This window comes from Manis javanica, chromosome X (genome assembly GCF_040802235.1).
Source record: "Manis javanica isolate MJ-LG chromosome X, MJ_LKY, whole genome shotgun sequence".
Lineage (NCBI taxonomy): Eukaryota > Metazoa > Chordata > Mammalia > Pholidota > Manidae > Manis > Manis javanica.
This window is the reverse complement of record NC_133174.1, coordinates 139,654,595-139,669,704: the sequence shown is the minus strand read 5'-3', so window position 1 is coordinate 139,669,704 and position 15,110 is coordinate 139,654,595. Positions and strand designations below refer to the sequence as shown.

The 15,110-nt window shown below is 56.9% G+C and overlaps 1 protein-coding gene across 9 annotated transcripts in view; it reads right to left on the bottom strand.

Annotated features, from left to right (window-relative positions):
* Nucleotides 1–10,236, bottom strand: part of ATP2B3 (ATPase plasma membrane Ca2+ transporting 3) — a 59,063-nt gene extending 48,827 nt beyond the window's left edge. For all 9 annotated transcript variants that reach the window (XM_073227572.1, XM_073227571.1, XM_073227573.1 and 6 more), the window contains exon 1: nt 9,986–10,236. Coding sequence is in view for 6 of the 9 variants with exons in the window: in XM_036991057.2 (XP_036846952.1) it covers nt 9,986–9,993 (8 nt within the window). In the remaining 3 variants the exon portion in view is untranslated. The remainder of the gene's footprint in view (nt 1–9,985) is intronic.
* Between the last annotated feature and the right edge of the window lie 4,874 nt (nt 10,237–15,110).

The window sequence follows — 15,110 nt, the reverse complement described above, 5'->3', positions numbered from 1 at the left end:
TCTTGCACACTGACTCTGCATGTTGTGGGTGGCAACACCGCTGAAGGAGCCCAGATTCCTGATGGCCAAAGTAGCTGTCATACCAGTCCTAGGTTGCCTACCTAGATTTTTATGTGCAAAAGAAAGCAACTCCCTCTCCATCTACTCCATTAAACTGGGTCTCTATTAAAGACGTCAAGCCCATCTCCTGGGCGACTCAGGTGTGCAGGGAGGAACTCAGCCTCGGTCACCAGATCCAAGCCTGCCTTTCTTCTCTGCCCAAAGCCAGCCTTGGTTCTGGGAAAGCCAGGAGGTCTCCCTGAACATCTCCATGACCTACCAAAGCCCTACATCTCCATGGGCTCCTTCTCACCTGTGCCACTTGACATTGTCCTAGAAGTCCTAGCCAAAGTAAGAGAAGATGCAACGACGAGAGTATTGAAGAGACGGAAAGACCATCTGGTCACAGGAATGCCGGGCACCTAGGCTGCGCGGGGCACTCTTCTCCTTGCTTTGGTGGGGTTAGGCATTCCCTCTGAGCTACAAGCCTCTAAGGTGGGAAGACTGATTATCTTCACTTCAGAGCTGGAACCACTGAGGCACAGAGAGGTTAAAGAGCTCACTCAGGGTTGCACCTCCAGCAGTAGAGGCTGATGTGAACTCAGGTGGTCTGGCTCCAGAGAATTCTACATTGCCCCTCTGCCAAGTGACTACCCCAGAACCCCAGAAAAGCAATGAACACATGATTAAAGCCAATTGAAAGAGTTCAGCAAAGCGATCAGACCTGAGATCTGTCTCGGGAAACCTCAGGGTTTGGGCGTACAGGTGGTGGAGTCAGGCCAGCTGGGAGAGCTAGCACACCACTCAACCTCTCGGGGGCCCCCTTTTCTGAATCTGGGAAATGGGTCCTGGCTCCTCCTGGCTGGGTTGCTGAGCTCCATGCACACATACCCATTTGAGCCCATCTGGACTCCAGAATTCATAGGTCAGGCCCAGGCTCCATTAGTGAGGCCAGAACATTCTGCTTGGCCAGGGACTGACCCCAAGTGTTCCTGGGGTGCTTTCCCATTTCTGGGGCCACCTCAAGGCGGCCTGGGCCCTGAATCCCTCCTGGAGAGTGCTAGGCTCCCCGGAATGCTTCTAGAGGGAAGTCCACCCCCTGCACTGGTGGTGCTCAAAGCACTGGGCGCCCCGGGCGTCCCAGGTGAAAGTCAGAAGCCCCTTCCTGGCTGGAGCCTGGAAATGTCGTTAAGGGGTCATGACTCTGCCCTGGGGGAAGGGCAGTCATTTGTTTTCTGCCAGAGAAGGCAAGAGCTGGGGAAGGAGTGCGAGAGAGCGGAGAGCGAGAAGAGAAGCTGTTGGGCAGGAAGCATAATGACACTAATTATCCAATTACAGCGCAGTGTGCGAGGCGGGAGCGCTGCACTGCAGCAGGGAGCTGAGCCGGCTGCCCCTCCCCCGCACAGCGGCCTGGCACACTCCTGCACTCCTGCACTCCTGCGAGCAGGTGGCTGGCAGTGAGGTCCTGGGCCTGCCTTGCAAAGCATGGCCCGACCTGTGGTCTCAGGAGTGGCAGTTGTGGGGGGACCCAAAAACTTCGTAGCTGGCCTCTGGGACAGGCTTCTAGCCCACAGTGGCAGAGAACCCACATCTGGGGGGCGGGAGGTAGTGCATCTCTGCCCTCCAGGCCTTCATAGCCAGAGAACATGAGGATGGAATGAGGGGTGCCCAATCCCAATCCTCTCCCAGGTCTTCTCGGCTCTGTCTGTGGTACCAGGCTGCCCTTGCCCCTGCCAGCTTCTGATCCCAGAGCCAGCTCCAAGCCACCGGAAGCAGCCAAGGCTTAAACAGGTAATTAAGGAAATTACAGGCAGCTGGAGGCTGTGGGGGTGCTGCAGGCCCAGGGGTGACTAGATAAGGAGACTGCCAAGACACACATGTGTCCTCCTGGGGACAGGTTCCAGAGAGGCTCCAGTGAGGGTCCTGGTGAGGAGGGCATATGGTTTCTGGAAACAGGCTAAAGCCCTTGGGAAGCCAGGCTTAGGGAAACTTACCGGGTCAAGGTCAGGGGCCAGGGGACTGTCAGGGAAGGAGACTCACTTCTCTGTGACCAGTGAAAGAGTCCAGAAGGCTGGGACCCAAATTGGGGATCAAGAAGACAACTTTGGCTCACTCCAGGCTGACTGAGCTGATGAGGCTCTCACCTCACAGAGACCCTGAGCACTCTGAGCCCTTAGAAAAGACCTTGGCCTTGGGTACTTCCTTGGAGTGGAGAGTGGAAGTGCGCTGGGTGGGGCAGAGAAGATGTGTTCAGAGTAAAGACGGGAGTCAAGTCGAGCTGGCCTTCTGTCACCCAGACCCAAAGAGAACTAGCACACTAAAGCATTCATGCCACCCTTCCCAGCTGACCGTAGAGGGGCACCCCTGAGCAAGTACACTGAAGGTCACCAGGGGCCTGGCTGCCGTCTGAATCACACAGACTGAGACCTGCTGGAGCCTGAAAGGTTATTTCTGACAGTGGCCCCTGGTTTACAAATCCAGAAGCATCTCCAGCAAAGCCCTGAAAGGATATCCCAGAGCTCTTACAGGCCCAGTCAGTGCCGGAACCGTGCATGCTGGGGCCGCAGAGGCAGAAGGGCCCTTCTTGCATTGGGGTCTGAGTCTCCCTCTTGGTGCACTCCACCGCCCATCCGGCCCGCTGGCCAAGGAGCCAGGGGCCACTAGAGGGGCAGCAGACGGGGTGAGGAGGGTCCAGGCCGGGCCTGTGCCTGCGCCCACACCCCTCCCTCCTGTCCTACTGCAGGTGCTGGGCCACGGCAGGCGGGAGTCTCCCTCTGACCACAGGGGCCACTCCACTCACAGGGCACCACTCAGGGACCCCAGCTGCCTGAGGGGCCCAGACCACGTGCATCCCCCCCAGGCCCGTGGCTCCAAAACAACAACATTCTATGTGGGTGGGGACACCACTGAAAGCCTCTGCACGCTTGCTCTGATGATTGAGTAGTTCTCTTAAGCTTACAGCCTTGGGGACCCCAAACTTGACCCTACCTTTCCCCTCTGGGGCTGCAGAGAACGGGCAGCACAGACCAGGGGTGCCACAGGGAGCCTGAGGGCACGGTCACAGTCCCTGTGACCCCGGCCAGCTCCTTAATGGCTGATCTAAGAGCCAAGCCTCAGTTGATAAATTGGGTCTGTGTCACCCTCATGATCACAGCACCCCCCACCAAATTCTTCCAGGAGGAATGGGGCTGAGGACCGAGCGTGGGTCGTCAGGGAGGGTCCCGGGCCTGGCATGGCAGGTGGAGGCCTGAATGCAGCCCAGGAAGCAGCTGCAGGGCTGCCCCTCATGCTCGGCTCTGAGGGCACCGAGCGCTTCCGGCTGGGCCATCAACTGTGGAGGGCCCTCCCCGTGTGCTCACGCCCTGTGCCACCGCCACAGCCCGCGCCAACCATTGTGCAGACAGTGCTTCGGCAGAGAGCCACCGCTCCACAGGCCTCAAACCCGGTTCAGGGTTTGCGTCACCACAACGGCGGGCGGGGGGCCTGGTGTCGGGACAGTCCAGGGACAGACGTTGTTCCCAGGCCAGTCGGGGGAAAGTGGCGGTGCTGGCTCTTCTGAATATGCCTCCACTTGGGGCAAGCCAGGGGAGTGAGTCCCAGTGACAAGCACAAAGATGGGAGCCCTGCCATCCGGGTCCCCTGCAGCGGGCATGGGGACGACCAGCAGTGACTCCTGTGGCTTTGCGTCCCTTCCTCCGTTGTGTTTCTTAGCCAGGGGGCCTGGTGATCCCGGGCCTTCTGGCCATCCTCAGCTGTGGGCTTTGGCTTCTGATGGCACTCTCCTGCCCATGCCTGCCTCCCCCTGTGCACCTCCGTGAGGAAACCCACAGCGTCTGCAGAGAGTGAGATGCCACCCAAGTTCGTGGGGAAGCACGTGCTGCTCTGAACTCTAAAGAGGCTCCGGAGGAGGCAGGAAGGGGTACTTGGTACATGGGTCTGGGGTTCAGCAGATAAAGAGGCAGGCAAGGAGAGCAAGCAGTTTTGTTCTAAGAAAACACAAGGTGAGAACTGTGGGTCAAGTATTAAAAGATACAAGGTACCAGAAACAAACTGGCACAGGAGCCCACAGATGTGCCCACAGAACAGGAAGGAGGCTCAGAAACAGGCCCCAGTGCACATCAGAACCAGTCTGTGCTGCAGGAGGCATCACACATTAGGCAGGGGACAAATGAGTTGATAAAAGAAATGGGGACAATGGGCTGGCACTCAGAAAAATGATGTACCTTAGACCTCCCCTCACACTAGTCCCCAAGACAAATTTCCTTTGGATTAAACAGGATTTGGCAAACTATGGCCCAAGGGCCAAATCTGGCAGCCAAGTATTTTTGCGAATAAAGTTTTATGGGCACACAGCCACTCCCATTCATTTCTGTCCTGTCTGTGTTCGTGCTGTGATGCAGAGTCACACAGTCAGGACTCAGACTCTGTGGCTCACAAAGTGGAAAGTATTTACTATTGGACCCTTTGCAGATAAAGTTCACCCAGCCCTTGGATTAAAGAGTTAAAATATCTTAAAAATGCAATTATGCGCACACGCAGACACACGGCAAACCAAGAAACGGAGAGTTCTCAGATTACTGGAAGGGATTTTGTAAGCCTAGAAGCAATGGAAGAAATCACAAAGAAAATTTCAAGAGAAAAAGTGTTTACCTTTTGCTTGAAAAAATTAAAAGGCAAAGAACAGGTTTTAAAATTATCTGCAACATGTATGCTAGGTTGTCACCACCTGTCATGTATGTATAAAGTGTATGCAAACCCACAAGAAAAACACTAGGACCTCAATAAATAAAGGTGAGGAACAGATAAATCACTAAAAAACAGAGATACAATTTAGATTAAAAAATGTGGGGAAATGCTCTCGTTTATGAACCATTAAATGAACAGAACCTGAAGTAGGTATTTTGGACCTGGATATTTATGCAAGGTGTTCAATCCTAATACCCCGCCCTGGCAGGGCTGCAGAAAGCCAGCCCTCTGGGAGCACTAAAGGGCCTTTTTGAGGAAGAGTTCGGCAGAATGAGCTTCTTCTGTCTGGACCCTTTCTCCTCGGTACAAGATGCATGTTACCCACCAGTATGCTCAGAGCCTCACGTATGAGAGTGAAACAAATTCGACTGCCTGGATCTCTGCAAATAGCCAAATAATTAAGCGAATTACAATCTCTTGAGAGAATATTATTCAGCCATTAAAAATTGTAATTACAGTCCTGAGGATCGTCCTGATACATCCTGGGTGCTTGATGAATAGCTGATGAATGAGCGAGCGCTCACTTGTACTTCCTTCTTTGCATGGTTCACATTCTTAATTTTTGCAATAAGCACTTAACCACTTTCATAATCTTAAAAAAATTAAACTATATCCATTTTGAAAAAAATTCATTTAGGAAGAGATTATATTAATAAAGAAAATGCCTATGTGAAGTAAAAAATAGATTACACAATTGTGCCCATGGCATAATTACAGTTATGTGAAAATAAATAGCCTATGCAAAGAAACGGAGAGGAAACGAGTCCAATAAAATGGAAACACTGGCTTGCGTTTTGGTGATAGGATGGAGGGGTTCCTGTGTCTTCTACTGCTCTGTGTTTTATGAATTTTGTACAGAGACCGTGCATGTTAAGAGCATTATTTTTAAATGGAAAGAAATAAACATTACTTTTAAAAAAACTTCACGTGGCTCACCCCTCTGTGCAGAGCTGCCCACCCCACCAGGACGGCCCGGGGAGCAGTGAGCAGGCGGAGCCTGAGGCAGGGGCCTGATCAGAATGGGGCAGGGCTGCACCCGGAAGGGGACACTCTCTCACCTCCCTTGTCACATTTGTGGGGACACCTGGGCTGGCCCCTGATGAATGTGACAAAGGCCTCCAGACTCTCTGGGGGGTAGACAGGCCCCCACACCTGCATGACCCACTCCCTTTCAAGGAGCCATGGGAGAGTGAGCAGCAGAGTGGCTTCAGGTCCCTGCGAGGACTCCGGTCTGCACTGGCTCTGAAGCGGCAGGCCCGTGTGACAGAAACTTCTGGAGTGATGGAAATGTTCTCTGCCTGCACTTCTGATACAGTAACTACCAGCCACGTGTGGCTACTGAGCACTTGAAATGTAGCTAGGGCACCTGAGGAACCGAATTTTAAATTTAACTTAATTTTAATTAAGTCACCTCATTTGTATTAAAAATGTTCTCTTTTACTGAGGGACCCACCTACAGAACACTGAAGCAGGCTCAGGACCCCTTTAAATAAGGTGCTCCCCTTTGCACAACTCTGATTTTGACTCATTTCCAGAAACTTCTTGTGCCCCAAGTCCCCTGCCCGTCCCCAGTGGTGGGATTCAGGGGAAACCTCCAGCCTTTTCCTCCCCCCAGGGCCTTTCCACCTCACCCTGTAGCTCTGGTCCGGGTACCGCCACTTACTCAGGCATGTGACCTTGGCCTTGTCCCCTTTCCAACCTTGGCAGTCCAGGATGCCCAAGCCTTTGCTCCTGCATCCGAGAGCCTCTTTCTCTCTGTCTTGGTGATATGTGGGCTCAGATCCTGCTCTCCAGGCAGCACCCCCAGGCACACTTCTAGCACCTCCCACCCAACAGAAGGTGCACAGGCAGGGGAGGGCTTTCTAGCCAGGCACCACTTGGCCTGGCTTCTGCCAGCTTAGCCAGGGCAGGGAAGAGAGGAACAGAGAGGAGCTGGGGCCCCAGCTAAAGAAGGGGCCTTCTGGGAAATGGTGGGGGCGGGGAGTAGACATCTGCACATTCCAGGTCTCTGCCCTACCAAGCAGTCACAGCCAGAGCTGGACTCCTGGACCCATCTCAGAGATGGCACTGGTGAGGCTCCTGGGGGCATACTCTCAGTTAGATTTAAGGATGTACTTTCAGTGCTGCAGCCCAGGTCCCCCTCCTTCAGCTGCAGTTTACACACATAGATTGCTCCTTCATGGAGGTGCCCTGAACAGCAAATCGTTTCCCAACTTGCTCTGGATTGATATCAATCCAGTGTGTCTGTTTGTCTCAGGGGGTAGATGGAGGCACAGGTGGCTCAGTTTCTGGGCTGCAGGGTCTTCCCAGGGCTGGAAGTACCCTTGACAATTGGCTCATGTGTACAATGTTCCATTCTGCCAAGTTCAGCACAGATTTTTAGAGGGTATGAAACCTGTAGCTACATGCACAGACCAGACTTAGGAGTCTCGTGACCCACCTTCCAATCCTATCCTCTCTGGGCCTCAGTCTCCTCATCTGCCAAATGGGGAAAGCAACAGCATAGCTTCATTTGGTGGTGGTTTCAGTGGTATGAGGGCATGTCTACAAAGTGCTGAGGGCAGTGCCGGGTGAAACGTGAGTGTCATTGGCATCACTCCTGGCATGACTCTCATTGTGTGGTGCGCTAGTAAGCTCTGATGGACATAGCAGCCACCAGTTAAATACACACTCCCTCAGTTTAAAACTGGAAGGGAGTGCAAGGGGTATAGCCTACATATGTGCTGACAGCTTGCTCTGCAAGGGAGCCGAGGAAGCTGGGCCTGGCTTTGCTAGCTTCAAGATTCCCAGCTGAAGCTGCACTCTCAGAGCCCCCAGGGACCCCGGGCACACTCATCTTGTCTACATGGAAGATAAGAGGCTCCTGTTTATGAGCCATGCTGGGGTGAGGGGAATGGGCACAGCTGACCACGGCACCCTTCGGCTGCCTCCCTGACCCGGGAGTGGTTCTGGGATGGAGAGCGCTCACTGACTCACAGCCCAGCCTCTCCCCTGCTCACTTGCAAATGATTCAACCTCTGAAGCTCCAGCCCGGAATCCTGAAATGTCAGCTGAGTCTGCTGAGGCCCACCCCCACCCTCCCTAGGCCTGGAGCAGGGAAAGGACTTGGCCAAGGTCACAAAGACCATCAGGCCCAGAGCATGCACCAAACCTGGGAGTTCCTGTGCATGTCAGGACACCTCCCACATGTTCTTTGTCTCCATGTTGCTGCTGGCCACCCCCCTGGCCCTCCTCTCTTCCCACCTTGCTCTTAGCCTTGGGGGCTTCTTTCCCTAAAGGATTGGCTTTCCTTCTGGCTGTGCACAAAGCCCCCTCCCACGCCACCTCAGTTCCATCTGCCTGTATTACCACCCACCCCACACACACACTTCTGTGCCGGAGCTGCCTGCCCCTTCGCTCAAACCACCTGGCAGCACTGGGCACAGACCACGTTGATCTGATCAAGACTAGCCAAGTCCTTGGCCCTTCCTCTCCTCGAGACCAGCAGCAAGGACAATCAATGCCCTGGAATTGCTGCTGCCCATTCTGACTGCTTGCTTTCCAGGGGCCACTTCCACCCTCGGACCCTCTGCTAGGCCTCAGCTGAGGTCCACAGGGGCCTGGGGAGACCCCAGGCCTCCCCTCTGCAGGCCAGCTCAGGTGGGCATTCCCACTACCCTGGTCTGCCTCCCAGATTCCATCTTAAGAGACACATGGCCTTGGTTTCCTCAGCTGTGAAAGAGGCCATGAAAACATTGGCTGTCAAGAGGCGCTGACAGTGAGACTTAGCTGGGGGTCCAGGGAGCTGCTTAGAACCTTGCAGGGAAGTGTGGGAGGCCATTCCCTTGTCAAGCCCATGGGAGTGTCCCTGGCCATTGTCCATCCAGTCAATGCAAGGCCAAGTCCCTCTCCCTCTTGGGGCCTCAATGATCCCATCTGGAAAATGGAGACAAAAATCCAGGCCTTGCCTCCTCCTCAGGTGATTCTGCAGGTTCAGTGGGGTCAAGGTCATGAATGTGCCACACAGAAACCTGTGCCCATTTTGTGCCAGGTCTGTGCTGGGCACTCACGCAGCTAGTGCAGATTAATAATCAGTCCTTGACTTAAGATGCTCACAGACTAGTGAGGGGTGACAGCGGGGCCTGGAGTGTGGTGGTGTAGAGCATTTAGGCAAATGAGGGGGATGCCTGCCAGCTGGGAGCCACAGGAGGTGGGGATGGCCAGGGTCAGGTGGCCAGCAGGATCCCACTTTGGTCGGAGGTCCAGTGGCCTCATCTTTGAAATACCGAGTGGCTCCCCTTTCCTGCCCCAGCTGGGGGAGTGTCAAGTTCCTAGCTGATGGATGCTGGCCCTGCCCTGCCCCTTGAGGGAGTGTTTTCACACTCTATCCCAACTCCTCACCTGGCTGTCACCCCAAGTTTCCCTCTAGTCCTGCCTTGCCCAGATGCCATGCCCCACCCTGCCTGCCACCCTTCCACAGCTGGCTGCACTGCTAAACCCTGCAGGGACCAGCAGAAGGAAGGAGACTGGGTCCTAGAGAGAGAATCAGACTGTCCCAGGGGGAGGCTCAGGGCTCCCTCCTCTGGGAGATGCCGCTTCAGTGCTCCAAATTCCAGAATCCTAAACCTACCAGAAGACTGAGGCCTGACACGGGAAGCCATCTGGCCAAGGTCACACAGGTAAGGAGGGGAAGGATAGCTGTGCACACAAGGATGGAGAAGGAGTCACCCAAGTGTGGCCAGGGCTGTTGGCCGGTTGCCACTGCCCCTGCTAGCAGCGGGGTCTCCTAGGCTGCTGTGTAGGCGTCGGAGGGGATGTGTTGGAGCGTGTGAGGGTTTCTCAGACCGTGTGTTGAGGGAGGATGACAGTGGGAGGGCGCAGGGGGTGGGGGTTTCTAAGAGCCTCCAGGAAGGTGCGTGCGCGCGGCCTGGCTTTGGCCCAGGCCTGGAGCCCCAGGAGTGACCGCCGGGACCCCGCCCGCAACCCCCCGCGGCCTTTTTCCCCAGACGCAGATGCGAGTGCGCGCGGGATGCGGGGCGCAGGGTGCGGGGTGTGGGGCGCTGCCGGCTGGCCGGGGCCCCGCGGTGACGCGCGGCCGCGGCGCGGCAAGGGCACGCAGGCCGGCCGCGGGGCGCAGGTGCCGTGGGCGGGGACCGCGTCCCCCCACCTGCCGGTCGCGCCACCTGCCCGCCCCCGCCCGCGCGCCCCGGGCACCACTTACCCGGTCATGGGCACGGCCGCTACCGCGGCCTCGGCTACAGCGGGGCTGTCGCTGCGGGCGAACGGGAGGCGCCCGGCGGGCCACGATCCTCTACAAGGACAGAAAGGCCCGGCACAGGGCGGCCTGTTTGGCGGCACCAGGCGCGACCCTCGGCGATAGACGAGGGCTGTGGCCGAGTGCTCCCCACGCTCCGCACCGGCGGCGGCGGGCGACGCGGCGCGCTCGGCTTCAGCCGCAGCTCTGAGCGTGGAGGGAGGGAGGGGAGGAGGGAGGGAGGGAGGGGAGGAGGAGGAGGAGGAGGAGGGAGGAGAGAGCCGGCGCGGGGGCCGGCGCGCAGCGCAGGGGCCGCGGGGCTCTGGAGCCACAAGCCCGCCTAGTGCGCGCCCCTCTGTGCCCCAGGACAAGGGAGGGTGCCTGCCCTTCCTGGCCTGGTGGTGCCTCTGGAGGGCATTGGCGGGTGGGCGACGGGGGTTGATGGGGGGTGCAGCTGGAAACCGGGGTGCCCTGGCACCTGGGAGCACGGAGAGATCGCTGAGCATGGCACTGGGGCACCCTATGAGTCGGGTTCCCTGACGGCCAAATGGGATGTGGAGCTGGGCTGCTGATTTGTAATGTGGGGGGTCCATGTGCCCCTGAGGCCTCCGAGGGGTTGGTGACCCTCCTGAAACTGCCCGCACACTGTCCGGAGGAGGACATCTAAATGCATTTTGAGGAGGGCAGCTGGAGCTTAGGGCAGATTCTCAAACTCCCTGACCCCAAAAGGTTATTACACAATCACAGTTGTGCAGGATACAGAGATACTACACACAGGTGGACACCCAGAGAGAGACACCCAGGGACACAGTCGGGGACACAAGTTGAGACAGGCACACAGATAAACCCCGCTGCAGAGAGGACCCATGCTCCCAAAGGCAGCTAGGTGCATCTGTGGCCAGAGACCCAAGTGTGTGTCCATGGACATCTAGCTGCCAGGTGGGAGCTGGCTTGCCCATGCCACTCATCTAAAGAGCTCCAAGCTTCTTAGGACAGTGGGTGCCTCTGAACCCAGACTAGGCCTTTGCCATCATCTGTGAACAGCGAGCAGAAGTGCAAGGTGGTAGGAGTGGCACAGGAAGGGGGATGAGTGTGTAGGAAAGAGAAGTGACAGGCCCCCAGTGAGCATTACTACCCCTGAGCTGGCAGGGCTCAGCGCCCAAGAATGTAGCAAGTAGAAGAGGTCTGGACACAGTCACGAATTCTTTCTTGCCTTGGACAAACAGGGTCCCAGGGCATTCTGTGCACCAGGCCCAGGCTGAGTGCTGGGGACACAGCAGGGACCACAAACCAGGGAGCTGGCGGGCAGAGAGTGTGGCAGCACAATTGGGGTAAGGGCCCCATGAGACCATTGTCAGGAGGAGATGAAACACGGTGCTGGGAGCTCAGGGAAACTGGGAGCTTCTTTGAGGAGGTGTCACTGTGACAGAGACCCAAAGGACACAAAAGCACTGTAGGGGTTCTTCTCCCAGGGACTGTCAGACCTCCCCATATATGTCCCTCCGGCAGAAAGCAGCTGATTCCATGGACAGCCTTCGAGACTTGGCACCTGTCAGTGCAGGCAGAGGCCACATGCCCACTTGCACACACTGACATGTGTTCATGTATGCTCACTTGCTCATGCATGCACATTCACACACCAGCACACATGTGCTCGGCCACACTCACACACAGTCATATTCACATAGCTCACACTTGATGACATACTACACCTGCGGTCACTCACACATGACCACTGACAGGCTGAGACACGGCCCTGCACTCACACCACACATTCTCACTCATGCACATTCACACAGAAGCTCACACATGCTCACACACACTCATGCACACTTGTGCATGCTCAATCATACACTCAGTCACACCCACACAGGCTTGTTCAGCTCATACACTCACTTGAATAGCTCTCATGCTCACACGTTATATAGTCACACACACTCAGTTACTCACACACCATCACACACATCCAATCGCTCACAGTCACATACTCACACACACTTGTACACACTCAGAGTTATTCACACACACACAGTCACACAATCCACACTTACACAGTTATTCACATACATTCACACTCACACCCACATTTATCCACTCAGTTATGCAGTCATACTCTGTCACACACAATCTCACACTCTCCCGTAACTCCACACAAACTCACACAGCCATTCACACGTGCTCTCTCTTTCTCTCTCTCTCTCACACACATACACACACACACACACGTGCCCCCTCCAGTACTCTCCCCTTCCACTTCAGCCCCAGCCACTGTTCCTGGGTGTCTGAGGCATGGGGAGGGGGCCGCCTGCTGCTCTGTGCCTGGAATAGGCAAGATGAAAGTCCAAGCGAGCCCCTGATTTCCTGAGCACCTATCATGGGCTCGGTGCTCTGTTAGCCATCAGCCTCTTAGCAGACATGTGTCGGCAGCTCTGGTGAGACAGGGGTGGGGAAGAAATGGCTGCTGAGTGGGTTGGGACAGACCCACACAGGAAGGCGTGTGAGTGGCTGAAGAGCAGAGAGGGGACTGTCACTGCCCTCCCTCAGGGGCTGGGGGGCATGCCAATTGCCCCTGGGGGCATGTTCATTTTACTGATGGCTGTTGTGCACCTGGGGGCACAGGCTCCAGCATGTGAGGTCTCTCCTGCCCGTAGAGCTCAGAGCTGGAGGTGTTCTCAAACACCCAGGGAGGAAGCACATCAAGGAGAGAAAATCTGAGGCAGGGAACACCCACTGCTACCCCTTCGTCTCCCCCCACCCACACTGGGGCTGGGGGGCACTGTCCAGGGTTAGCCCAAGTAAGAGTCGCCTGTGCCACACCCCTTTGTGATGGGGCCCACTGCAGCCAAGGTCAGGCAGCCAAGGGACAAGTTATGTGGTCTTCAGGAGGCCTGAAGGGACAAAGCCACAGCCCTTCAGGGTGCCATGGAAGTCCCCAGTCACTAGCAAATGGCAATCCCCAAGCAGTTAATGGGCTCCAGGAAGGGAAGGAATGGCCTCCTTTTTGTGGTGCAAGTCATTGTTGGTCCTTGTCTGTGGCTCTGAGAAGGAGGAGAGCCCAAGCCTGAGAGTGAGGGAGGCTGGGTGCCGGGCAAACTGCTAGTGTCACCGGCAGCCCTTGCTAAGCGGCCAGCCATCTTGGTTTCTCCATCTGTACAGAGGTCGGTGGGGAGAGCTTTGCTAGGAAGCTCTTCCTTATGTCCAGCCCTCTGTACTAGAAATGCTTAGGGAGCCGCCCCGGGGAGGCCAGTGGCCGGGGGCCAGGCTGAGGAAGGTGCCTGGCTTAGTGGCCCAGACCTCCCGCTTCCCTGCGCTCTGCCCGTCCCTGTCCTCTGGCCCCATACCTGGTCTCCGCAGTACCTCCTCACAGGCCTCAGACCTGGGTCACTGCCCTTCCCTCCTACATTGTCATGTATCCTCTCGGGACCACCTCAAAAGTGCTCTCAACCTAAGGAATAAAGCCAAGAATGAGAGGCCTGCTCTCAGTCCTGTGCCCGTCCAGCTGCAGAACCCACCCTCCTTTGCCTCGTGACCTCTGCCCGCAGTCCTCCGTCTCCTCCCCCACTCCTGGAATGCTTCCTTTCCTAGGTCCTTGGCCACCTGTCACCAGGCCCCTCCTGTCCGCGGGCCCCACAGCTGCCGCCCCTCCTGGCTTGCCCGGTTTCCCTCCAGCCGCTCTTGCTGTGGCTGTCACAGCCTCCTCTGGGGACAGTGATGCTGGGAGTGGCAGGAAGGAGCGCCTCCTACAGTGTTTGGAAGAAGCATTGCCCTGCTGACACCTTGATTGTGGACTTATGGCCTCTGGAACTGTGAATCAATTTCTGTTTGAAGCCACCTGCTTGTGGTCCTTTGCTGTGGCAGGCAGCTCCAGGAGACTCACACCGCCTGACCTGGCTCTGGAGAAGCCCCTGCCCACAGCACACCTTGCCCCAGGCTCCCCAGGGGCTCGGCCTCAATAGACCCCACCCTGGAAGTTCCAGAGAGCCGGGGTCACCCTTTCCATGCTGGGGAACTGCTTCCTGGGGACTGCCTGTGGGGAGGTGGTCTTTTGAGCACAGCTACTTCTGCCAGCCTGGCTCCAGCCTCTGGGGCCAGCTCAGCCCCTGGGCCCTCCTAAGCCCTGCCCTGGCTACCCACGTGCAGTGGGGGGCAGGGCACCCAGGCCCCACATGTCCAGAGGGCACACGGCTTTGCCTCTGCTCTCTCCCAAGAATGGAGCCTGGAACCCACTGCGGCAGGGCCTAGAGCCCGCAAGGGGACCAGGTTCTTAGAGCAGCCACCGCCCCGTGCCCTCAGGCTCTTCAAGGAGGGGCTGTCCTTCTGAGGTTCCCTGCCCCCAACCCTGGCCGTGGCCTGTGGATGCCTGGCTGGCTGCCCCTCTGACAAGCCCCAGCTCGTCTAAACCCAAGTGGTGGTATCAGCTTAGGCTCCAGCTGGGCCCCACCACATCCAGAAGGCACCTGACCTGCAATAAATACTCAGAAATGTCCCCGGCTCCAGCCTGTGTCATTCAGAGTCCGCTCCGTGGCGGCTACACCTTCCACGGGACAGCCCTCCCAGAGGGAGCTGTCCCGTGACTTGCCCTGCCTTGTATGCGGGTGTGCAGGTGCACACCAGACGCAGCCCTGTTCCTTGACGCCCTTCCCTCCAGGGAGCGTGCCCCCTGGCGCTGACTTGAGTGTGTGTGTGTGTGAGCACGCCTGTGTGCCCCCACTGGCCCTGACCTTCAGGCGGCTTTCCTTGTGGCCCTTTCCCTTCCCTCCAGGGGCCTCAGGCAGGGGGGCCCTGCACCCTCACCCTGCCCACTTCTTACCTCTTGCCACACGTGCCATCTGTCCTCAGGTCCAGGGGTTCCTACTCAACCCCTCCCCCGTCTTTCCTGCCACCTTCCTACTGTTGCCAAGGCCTTCTGACTGGGGTCGCCCAACCTATCCACTGGCCATAGTCCCAAGTGGACTGGCCGCACAGCTCTGCCACCCCAGGATTCCCGTGACCTCAGCCAGGCTCTGAACTCCACGAGGAGGGCCTCTTCATTGCATAAAGTGTACATGAAACCGCCCCGGGGCGGCTGTCAGCTGGTGGGGATAACCTTGAT